This window comes from Saimiri boliviensis, chromosome 11 (assembly GCF_048565385.1).
Source record: "Saimiri boliviensis isolate mSaiBol1 chromosome 11, mSaiBol1.pri, whole genome shotgun sequence".
In the NCBI taxonomy this organism is placed as follows: domain Eukaryota; kingdom Metazoa; phylum Chordata; class Mammalia; order Primates; family Cebidae; genus Saimiri; species Saimiri boliviensis.
The window spans coordinates 184,674-195,043 of NC_133459.1; the positions used below are offsets into that span (position 1 = coordinate 184,674).

Here is a 10,370-nt window from a genome sequence, read left to right on the forward strand (position 1 = left end):
CAGACACATGTACAGATACACACGCACACAGGTGTACACATGCACAGGTACGTATGCACAGATGCATGCAAACATGTACACACAGGTACATACACATGCATGCACAAGGATGTACACATGCATACACACAGCTACATACACAGATGTGTGCAAGTACGTCCACACGCACAGGTACATACACGGGCACGTATATACAGATGCATGCAAGTATGCACACATGCACAGGTACCTGCACATACATGCACACAGCTGTATACATGCACAACTACATATACACCGTGTGCAAGCATGCCCACATGTACAGGTACACACACACACAGGTATACACATGCACAGATACGTATGCACAGATGCATGTAAGCATGCACATGCACAGGTACATACACGTACATGCACAAAGGTGTACACATGCATACACACAGCTACATACACAGATGTGTGCAAGTACGCCCACATGCACAGGTACATACACGGATGCATGCAAGTGCATACACACAGGTGTACACATGCATGCATGCCCGCAAGCAGATATGCACCCATACAGGTAAGCGCACACGTACACACACATGCAGGCACACAGGCACTCAGGGATACACATGTGCATGCACACAAACGCATGGACTGATGTGCATACACATGCACACACACACCCGGATGTGCAAATGCATACAGACGCACATGCATGCATGCACCCACAGATGCAACCATACACACCCCATGTGCACACGTACACACTCAGATGTGCAAGATGCACACACATGCACCCAGATAGTGCACACATGCACAGATGCAGATACACTTCTACACAGATGCACACATGTACACACCCAGATATGCACACGCATCCAGATGTACACACCAGATGTGCACAGGTACACACATGCACCCAGATGGTTTACACAGATGCACACATGCACACACAGATGCACACCTGTATCCACGTACCGATGTGCACACACATCCACATACCAATGCACACGCATGCACTCACAGATGGTGCACACACACATCCACAGATGGACAACCCCCCACACATGCACACTGGGCGGGCCATTTGGGAGTGCACGGCTCAGCAATCAGACTGGGGTTTTCACCCAGTGCTCCCTCCTAACGCCAGTCCTGGAGAAGCACCTGTAGGGTCATGGTCTGTCCTGGGGAAGCACCTGTAGGGTCAGGGTCTGGCCCCCTCAAGCACAGCTTGCTGTCTTCATCCCCCGTGGCCCCACATCTACCAACACTGCCCCTGGCTCACGGAGAAGTGTCCTCAAGACGCCCAAAACAAGGAGGCGGCCAGAGCTCTGGGAGGTCGCTGGATGGTTCAGCACAGACTCCCCGGGTGGCAGATGCTCCCCACAGGAGCAGGCAGCCCCACTCACCTCCAGGATGAAAGGCAGCACTGGGATGAAGGCCCCCGAGCTCCCCGAGAGCAGCGTCAGGGCACGGATGCAGTGGATTCGTAGCGGGTAGAAGCGGGCGGTGGGGATGAGCCTGGGCATGGGAAGGCGTGTGAGCAGAGGCTCCGGCAGCCCCTGCCCCACCCACTGCTGTCTTGGACCCCTCCCCACTAAAGGCATCAGATCCCTCAAGCAGGACAAGGCCAGTCTCAACCTGAAAGGTCTGCCTCCTTGCTCAGCAACGGGGCTTCGGGGGCCTTGTCCAGGTTTCAACTTAGTTTCGTTTTAACATAGTGCCAGGAGTCGTCTGTACGCGCTTTCCTGCTTCTTCCCTGGGACCTCCCTTCCCAACTCCGGGTTTCTAAAGCTCAGGCAGAGATGCCCCCTCTTGGCCAGAGAGGCCACAGACGTGTCCGGCCAAAGTGCAGCTTCCAGCTTTTCCTGCTGCAGCCCCTTCCCCGCCCCCACCCTCCCGAATGCTCACACCCAAAACACAGAGCACCATACCAGACACGCCCCACCCAGGAACCCACGTCATGGACCCAAATTAACTGCAGACTGCACAGGGACCCCAGCCCTTCCTCAAGGATGGTCGGGACACAGACTGAGGCCCCAAGGCCCTGAACATCAGAGGCACTGGTCCCAGCTCAGTTGCTTCTCCTGACCCTCCGGGACAGCCCTGCTCACCCCACCACTCACTTAATGCAGCCGATGATGACCTGGGCAAGGGGGTAGACCAAGGGCTGCAGGGCTTCGCTGGGGCCCACGGTGCTCAGGACCCGGCACCACAGGTAGAGGCAGTGCACGTACTGCCAGTTGTACACAGACTGGTACGTCTCCTGCCCAGGGAGAACCACGTCAGCTCCAGGCCAGGCTGGGTCACCTCCTCACCTGCACACCTCCCCACCTTTACCCCACCGGCAAGACCCACGGCACCAAGGAGCTGGGCTGCCTCCAACAGACTCAGGGAGGCCCCAGGCCCTGCCGAGGGTCGGGCACCTGGGCTGCCCCCGACACTCGGCCTGAGCCTGAAGGGCCCCACCACACACCTTCTTGCGGGTGGTCATGGCATTGCGCAGGTGGATGGCCAGCTGGCGGATGTACAGGAAGGCGTGCTGGTAGGCCACACTCGGCTCCAGGGCCAGCAGCTCTGTCAGGGTCCGCTGCATGAAGCTGATGAAGGGGAGGGCGCCAGGCGAGGTGAACCTGCAGTTCCTCACGTACGTGATGTACATTTGCTGCAAAGGGACCCCAGTCAGAGCCCCTGGGTTCAGGGCCATGCAGCTCCACCGCCCGCTCTAAGCCTCCTGTGAACACCTGGGCCTTTCCCTCACAGCTGGGCCTCGAGCAAGAGCTGCAGCCCCTTGCACGGCCCCCACCCCCATGTGCCCACCAGCCTCAGGCCTGGGAGGAGCTGAGGCAGAAGCTCTTGCTGCACTCTGGGCCAGTGTGGGGGCCACTCACGACTTGGGGCCGGGCAGTAGAGGCTGCCCTGGCCATGGCCCCAGGTCCCAACTGCCCCCAACACCCAGTGTCCTCCTCCAGCTAGGGAGGCCCTCACTTGGGGGAACTTGCGTGGAGCACGGTCCGGGGGGCTCCATTCCCTTCCTACCACCCCCAGCTGCTCTGTGAGAAATTCATGATCCAAGGGCCCAGGTCTGCCCAGAGCCACAGTGCAAGGCCCACTGAGGGGTACCAACCACACGGGCAGCCTGCCCCGCCCATAGGCTGGCATTTCCAACACAGACGCTGAGGGACACAGAGGCAGAGCCCACCACTACCTTGAGGACGGGGCTGAGAAAAGCATCCTTCTTGTGCCGGCAGACTCTGCTGAGGACCAGGAAAGCCAGCACCCGCAGGGATTCCTCTCCAGTGCTCCACATGACCACCATTCTCTGCACAAGATCAGACGTCACTCAGACGTCACTGCTGGCCCCCCGGCCTCCTCAGCTGGGACGCCCCAGGGACGGCACGCCCTCCCCAGCCAGGCAAAGGCTGCCACGGCCACCGGCTCTTCCCAAAGCACCTTGGTGGAGCCCTGAGTTAGGAGCTCAGTCACAGAAGTGAAAACAGAACAGGCGTGTTACTCCTTGCGAGAAGACGACCACGAAAGCCTACCGTGTCAGACACCCCAACGTAGGCCAGATCACATCGGGAAGAGGACACCTCACCGTGGCTGTGCTCACAGACTGAGCCACGCTGCCCGGATGGGTGGGGGCTCCTTGAGACGGGAACCCTGGGTCGGGGTGGTGGCCAGGTGCTTCTGTGATCTCTCTGGCCAAGCAGAGCCAGTGGGGTGTGGGCGCCACCTGACCTGTGCCCGGCCAGGAGTGGGATGTGGTGGGGGAAGCCACGTGGCCCCCAGCCCCATGACAGACACACGGAGGGGACCAAGCCACCCACCTTTAGCAGCATGCGGCACTGCTTGGGGAAGGTCAGGAAGCAGGGCACCAGCTCGCTGATATGCCGCAGCACAGCCGCCAACACCGTCGCCTCCGCCAGACAGGACACCAGCTGGGGGCAGGAGGGGACAGTGAGGCCCCACAGCAATGCATTCTGGGAGACAAGCAAGGGCTGGACCAATGGATACCGCCAGGCCCCCGTGCCCTCCCCACCGGAAAAGCACCTGGATGACCGAGCCCAGGTATGCCTTGATGTCCACACGGAGCTTCCCCCACAGGAGGCTGCTAGACGGCTGTAGCACCCTGCAAAGAGATCACCCATCCCTGTCTAGGAAGCCCCACAGCTCAAACATGAGGCTACACAGCGTGCTGGCGCATGTCCTGGCCAGCACGGCATCCATAACCCTGCAGGGAGACCCCCTTCTCACCCCTCAAAAAAGCTGAGAGGCCCTTACAGCTGGACAGGCACAGGGACTCAGCAGGACCCTCTCATCGGTACGAGCCCCTCCCTCAGCAGCTGTGAACACCCGTCTGCCCTAGGCCTAGGGTTGGCCACCTCCCTGAGTCCCCGTAAGTCCCAGCCTCCAGCTCCCTCCCTCAGACATGAACCTCTTCTAGGTCCCCTTGGTCACACTCCCACCATGGGACCACGAGACCCCTGAGCCCGGCAGTTGGCACCCAGCACCTCTGGGGTCTGATCCAGGAACCACCAACTGCTGCAGGCTAGTTTTCTTCGGCCCACATTTGCTGTGGTGTGGAGGCCAGGTGTGGAGGCTCATGCCAGTGGTCACTGCACTTTGGAAGACCGAGGCAGGAAGATCACTTAAGCCCAGGAGTTTGAAACCAGCCTGGGCAACATAGTGAGACACAGTCTCTACGAAAATGTCCAAAAAATAATCGACCAGGCGAGGTGGCTCATGCCTACAATCCCAGCACTCTGGGAGGCCAAGGCGGGCCTCACAAGGTCAGCAGTTCGAGCCCAGACTGGACAACATGGCAAAACCCCGCCTCTACTAAAAAATGCAAAAACTAGCTGGGCATGGTGGCTCATGCCTGTAATCCCAGCTACTTGGGAGGCTGAGGTAGAATTGTCTGAACCTGCGAGGCAGAGGCTGCAGTGAGCCGAGATCGTGCCACTGCACTCCAGCCTGGGCTATAGACTCCATCTCAAAAAAAAAAGTAAACAAATCATCCAGGCCTGGGGGCATAGTCCCGGTTACTCAGGAGGATAAGGTGGGATAATCACTTGAATCCAGGAGGTAGGTATTGCAGTGACCTACGATGACACCACTGCATTCCACGCTGAAGACAGAGCAAGACCCTGCCTCTTAACGAAAAAAAAGCATTCACACCCAGGCATTCCGAGCCCACACAGCAGGTGCTCCGTGAAAGCTGCAGAAGCATGGAAGGGCAGAGGGCAGGCCCCAGAAAGGCCCCCGTCCCCAGCCCTCCTCACACCTGCACTGACACTGGCTGCCGGGCACAGGAGGCAGGCAGCTGCTCCCCCAAGGCCTGGCCACCTCTGGTGCAGCTGCTGCCTGGACAAAGGTCCCCGACCTGGTGGCTCAGACTGCAATGCTTGCTGCCCCCCAATCGCTGCCTGTCGCTCCACCCTGTCTGCCAGTTTTCCCATCCCCTCCAGACAGCACTGCCTTCATGTGGACACAGCTCAGCTCTGTCCAGCCCCAACCACTACCCACCAGCAACAGTGCCCCCCATCTCCTGAGCCACTGTTCCCTGCCCCAAGATGCTGACAGCAAGGCCTCTCCCGTGGGTCTCCTTTCTCCCTTTGGAAGGTGTATCGGAGCAAGTTCAACTCCAGGCCTCCACAGCTTTAAGGTCACATAGCTGCACGGCCCCCCCGGGACTACAGCGTGATCCACGCTCTACCCAACGCTCTGCCGTACGTTTGTCTTCTCTAAAACCTTCCACGGCCTTCTCTGCCCAACCTTCCTTCAAGGGGGAAGTGGAGGCCCTCAGGCTGTCAGCATTGATGAGGCTCCTGTCTACAGACACGCCCAGCTCCAGGAGACAGGCCAGCCACAGTGCAAAGGCCAAGGAGCATAGACAGGACCTACACATCCTTATGAAGGAGGGGAGAACAAGAACCCTAACCCGGGAAAATCGGACAGCAAAGGCAGCTGCACGCTGCAGCCTTCTGAGACTGAGCGGAGAACGCGTCTTTGGAGGAAGGAAAGAAGGCGGGGCTGATCCACCTGGTCCCCAGTGCCAGCCTCATCCCAAGGGTCCCTTGTGACCCCTGCCTGCTCGGGGTCCCTAAGAAGAGCCTGGCTCTGTCCTGGCCACAAGGCCTCTGGCTTCTCCTCTGTGTGGTCCTGACCCACCTTCCACCCTACCCCCTCACCCCTTCCCTCTCACCTGCTCTGCTTCCAACCCACCCTCCTCACCCCATCCCTCTTACCTGCTGCTGTCCTTTGACACCTTCCCGAACAGAAGCTTCTGGAGACAGCCAATGAGGTCTCTCACACAGAAGGTGACCAGAGCATTGAACACTGCAACAAAAGGGCCTAGCTGCACTCATGGGACAGAGAGGGCAACAGAGAACACGAGTGCCAGGGTCCCCCAGCACTCACCAGCACTGTCTGTGACTTGGAATTTGTTGGCCTCAGCACCTTCCTGGTCTCCCTGGGTGGTGGCCACGGCTGCTCGGAACGCCTGTGCCACTTCATGGAACAGCCTTGGAGTGAGGCGTTGCTGAAGGAGCAAGAATAAGTACCAGGGGTGTCAGGGGAGCAGAGACTGCACTCAGCAGAGTGGAAACCGTGGCTCCAGAGGAAGGCACCCCCACCCTCACCCTCAGATGCAGGGCAGAGGTGGGGGTGAGGCCACAGAGCCCCATACTGGTAACAAAAATGGAAACAAAGTCCAGAATCCTCTGGGAAGGGCAGGGAGTCTGGCTCAGGAGACCCAGGGAAAGGGATGGGGGTTCCAGATCCTGGACTACGGACAGCTCCAGGTGGTATATGCAACTCTCTCTATCCTAGTCCCTGCAAAAACCTGTGAAAGGCTCTGCAGGACCCCAGCTCCCCCCACCAACTAAGGTACAGACAGTCCATCCCACCCGCAGTGGGGCTGCCCTGGGTGAGCAGAGAGCCAACAGAGCCTCTGAAATCTGCCCAGAGCTGAGCACATGGTGCTGGGGCAACCAAGCAGGAAGATCAGCGTGTCGTCACTTACGCTGAATGGGGCTCCAGTGTCCCCTGCTGGACAAGAGCTCCTCCCACCAGCACAACCTCAGGCCCCTTCAGTGGGGCGAAGACAGATTCCTGCCTGGGGGACCCAGCTGCCCCCTCTTGCCACTGCTCACCTTTGCTGCCTGTTTCCACCTCTCAACCATGGCGAGACTCACAGGAACAGAATTCTTCCTCCCCTTCAGCCCTCTGGGGACTGTGTCTCCATCATCGTCCTCCTCACTGGCTTCCTGCACAGAAAGGCTGAGCTGAAGGACAGTACACAGGCTACAACTGCTCCCTCACAGTTCGGCCCAGGCCCTCACCTCCAGCACATCCGGCAGGGAGTGGAACGGCTCCTCTTCCTCTTCAGAGCTATCCGAGTCGCTGAAATTTAGCAGGCTCTGGTCGTTCTCCTGCAGGAACTTGTAGAACTCGGGGTCTTTGTCCTTCAGCCTAGAGAGCTGGTCTTTGTGCTCAGAGGCACGGCCTTTACGCTGGCTGAGAAGGCAGAAGTCAGTGACCCCAGTGGAAAGTGGAAGTGGAGGGGGCAGGGAGAGGTGTGGAGAGGCCTGGAGGGTTCGTCTGCTTCCTTCACAAGAGTTACCAACAAGCAAGGCAGGAGGATCGCCAGGAGGTACCCATCTCTCCTACCCAACAGCCTCTCTACAACATACCCTCAGACCCAACATACAGGACTCCCAGCCCTGGTCTCCCTTGACTGGCTGTGCCTGCGCCATGTTCCACCTAGGTTGCTAGTAACTTCACCCTTCAGGGGCTCAGATGAAAGGCAAATCTCCATCTCTAACACCCAGCATGCAACCTGTCATCACATCTTATCAGCAACGTTCTCAAACTTGTTCTTGCCTCTTCTCAAAACACCACGTAGCTCAACTCTCAGTTAACAAAGATCTCTCCTGCTGCGCGCAGTGGCTCATGCCTATAATTCCAGCACTTTGAAAGGCTGAAGCGGGCAGATCACCTTAGGTCAGGAATTTGAGACCAAGCTGACCAACATGGAGAAACCACATCTCTATTATATTAAAAACACAAAATTAGACGGGTGTAGTGGTGTATGCCTGCAATCCCAGCTACTTGGGTGGCTGAGGCAGGAGCACAACCTGAACCTGGGAGGCGGAGGGTGCAGTGAGTTGAGATCGCGCCGCTGCAGTCCAGCCTGGGTGACAGAGCGAAACCCCATCTCGAAAAATAACAAGTCTCTCCGTTTCCACCCTCGCCACCTACAAGGCACTCTACCGCTCAAACCTGGAAGTAACTTCCTGTTTTACACGGTAATCTTATGACAGCCTAGGGCACCCGGCTCTTCACTGTCCTGGGCTCACTCTGCCCCAGCCACATCCACCTCTGCAGTCCTCAAAGGCTCTCACCACAAGGCCTTCGCTGTTCCTGGTACCTGAAATCCCCGGACACGCTTCCCCTACTGTCTGCGTGGCTTCCTCACTCCCGGTATTTATTCAGACATCATCTTCTCTAACAGCCACATCTGCCTCACCCCCGTTTCCTCCCCTCCCCGAGACACAGTCTCACTCTGTCACCCAGCATAGAATGCAGTGGTGCGATCTCTACTCTCTGCTCAACGCAACCGCCGCCTCACAGGTTTCAATGATTTTCCTGCCTCAGCCTCCGGAAGCGTTGGGAGTACAGGCGTGTGCCACCACATCCGGCTTTTTTCTTTCTTTCTTTTTTGAGACGAAGTCTCGCTGTCGCCCAGGCTGGAGTGCAATGGCGCGATCTCGGCTCCCTGCAACCTCCACCTCCCGGGTTCAAGCGATGCTCCTGCCTCAGCCGCTCGAGTGGTTGGGATTACAGACGCGCGTCACCACGCCCGGCTAATTTCTGTAGTTTCAGTAGACACGGTGTTTCCTCATGTTGGTCAGACTGGTCTCGGAACTAAGGTGATCCGCCCGCCTTGCTGGCATTACAGGGGTCAGCGAGCCACCGCGCTGAGCCGCCGCTCCTTCTGACAGAGCAACTCGGTTCCCCTGCAACTCTCTCACCAGCCCCTCTCTCTTCTCTTTCCCTCGCCAGCACTTCTCTCTCTCCTACTACACTGCACGCGGTCACTTAGCCAAGACCGCGAGAGCTCTCCTAGATCGAGAAGAGGCTTTTGCGGAACTCACCCACACGCCCACACTCCCCAGGACAGGGTTTGGCGCCGAGCAGGAGCTCAGTACACAGCGGATGAAAGACCAGGTTAGGCCGAAGGGACTGGAGGATAGTGGTCGGAGGGCCTTAGGCCTCGGCCCCGAGACCTCGTGGCGGGGTGGGCCACAGGGCTAGCTGGGGGGCTCTGCCCACGCACGTCCCCGCTCACCTTGCCGGTGGGCTCCCGCCCTGCTCATCCGGACCCCGCGCAGCCTCGCGCGCCTCCCCCGTCTCCGTTTCTGAGGTGTTTTCGGACTCGGACTCGGACTCGGTGTCAAAGCCCGAGGCCAGGAACTCGTCCACCGTCAGCTCCGCCAGGCGCCTGCGGGTCACGCAAGAGTCACAGCTGCCCGCAGGCCCAGCTGGCCCCAGCCCCGCTGAGAGGAGCCGGAAGACCTCTCCTGGACGCAGACACCCACCGGGAGGCCGAACCGGCCCTCGGACCCACGGCTTACCTCTTGCGGCGAATCGGAGACGCCATGACACCAGCCCGTGGCGCGCGCCCCACTTCCGGTCCCAGAATGCCGCGCGTGTCGCGCACTTCCGCCGCGCAGGCCCCGCCCCGTGCCGCGCCCCGCCCAGCCGAGTGGCTCTACGGTTCTCCGACCGCCGCGCAGTCGGCCTCGGGGCGGGCGGCCGCGTTCGCATGCGAGGTGCGGACTCGGCGCCCGGCTCCGTAGGACGCGGCGACACCGGGGCTCCCCCGGGAAGAGAGGCCGGGACTCCCCCGCGCCCGCAGCCCAGCCGGGGTCCGAGGGCGCGCCTGCCACCATGCCAGGCCGCGACGGCGGGGCCCCTATGTAAAGAGCTGCCACAGATCAACAATAAGCCCAGTGGGAGCCGGGCGCGGTGGCTCACGCCGGTCATCACAGCACTTTGGGAGGCCGAGGCGGGTGGATCACGAGGTCCAGAGATCGAGACCATCCTGGTCAACATGGTGAAACCCCGTCTCTACTAAAAATACAAAAAACTAGCTGGGCGTGGCGGCGCGTGCCTGTAATCCCAGCTACTCAGGAGGCTGAGGCAGGAGAATTGCCTGAGCCCAGGAGGCGGAGGTTGCGGTGAGCCGAGATCGCGCCATTGCACTCCAGCCTGGGTAACAAGAGCGAAACTCCGTCTCAAAAAAAAAAAGCCCAGCGGGAAACCCGAGGAGCGGTGGTGGGGCCGCTGCTTCCTTCCCCGCTGCCAGCCTGAAACCCGCGGGCCCAGGCAGCGAG

At 59.5% G+C, this 10,370-nt stretch overlaps 1 protein-coding gene across 1 annotated transcript in view; it reads right to left on the reverse strand.

Moving 5' to 3' along the window:
- NOC2L (NOC2 like nucleolar associated transcriptional repressor) overlaps nucleotides 1–9,707 on the reverse strand; it is a 16,091-nt gene extending 6,384 nt beyond the window's left edge. The window contains exons 1-12 of the mRNA XM_003939673.4: nucleotides 9,609–9,707; nucleotides 9,323–9,475; nucleotides 7,314–7,488; nucleotides 7,125–7,238; nucleotides 6,391–6,511; nucleotides 6,219–6,309; nucleotides 4,021–4,099; nucleotides 3,798–3,908; nucleotides 3,176–3,289; nucleotides 2,444–2,632; nucleotides 2,094–2,233; nucleotides 1,377–1,488 (exon numbers count right to left, since the gene is read on the reverse strand). Of these exons, the coding sequence (XP_003939722.1) occupies nucleotides 1,377–1,488; nucleotides 2,094–2,233; nucleotides 2,444–2,632; nucleotides 3,176–3,289; nucleotides 3,798–3,908; nucleotides 4,021–4,099; nucleotides 6,219–6,309; nucleotides 6,391–6,511; nucleotides 7,125–7,238; nucleotides 7,314–7,488; nucleotides 9,323–9,475; nucleotides 9,609–9,634 (1,425 nt within the window). The 5' untranslated portion in view covers nucleotides 9,635–9,707. The remainder of the gene's footprint in view (nucleotides 1–1,376; nucleotides 1,489–2,093; nucleotides 2,234–2,443; nucleotides 2,633–3,175; nucleotides 3,290–3,797; nucleotides 3,909–4,020; nucleotides 4,100–6,218; nucleotides 6,310–6,390; nucleotides 6,512–7,124; nucleotides 7,239–7,313; nucleotides 7,489–9,322; nucleotides 9,476–9,608) is intronic.
- Nucleotides 9,708–10,370: the final 663 nt, after the last annotated feature.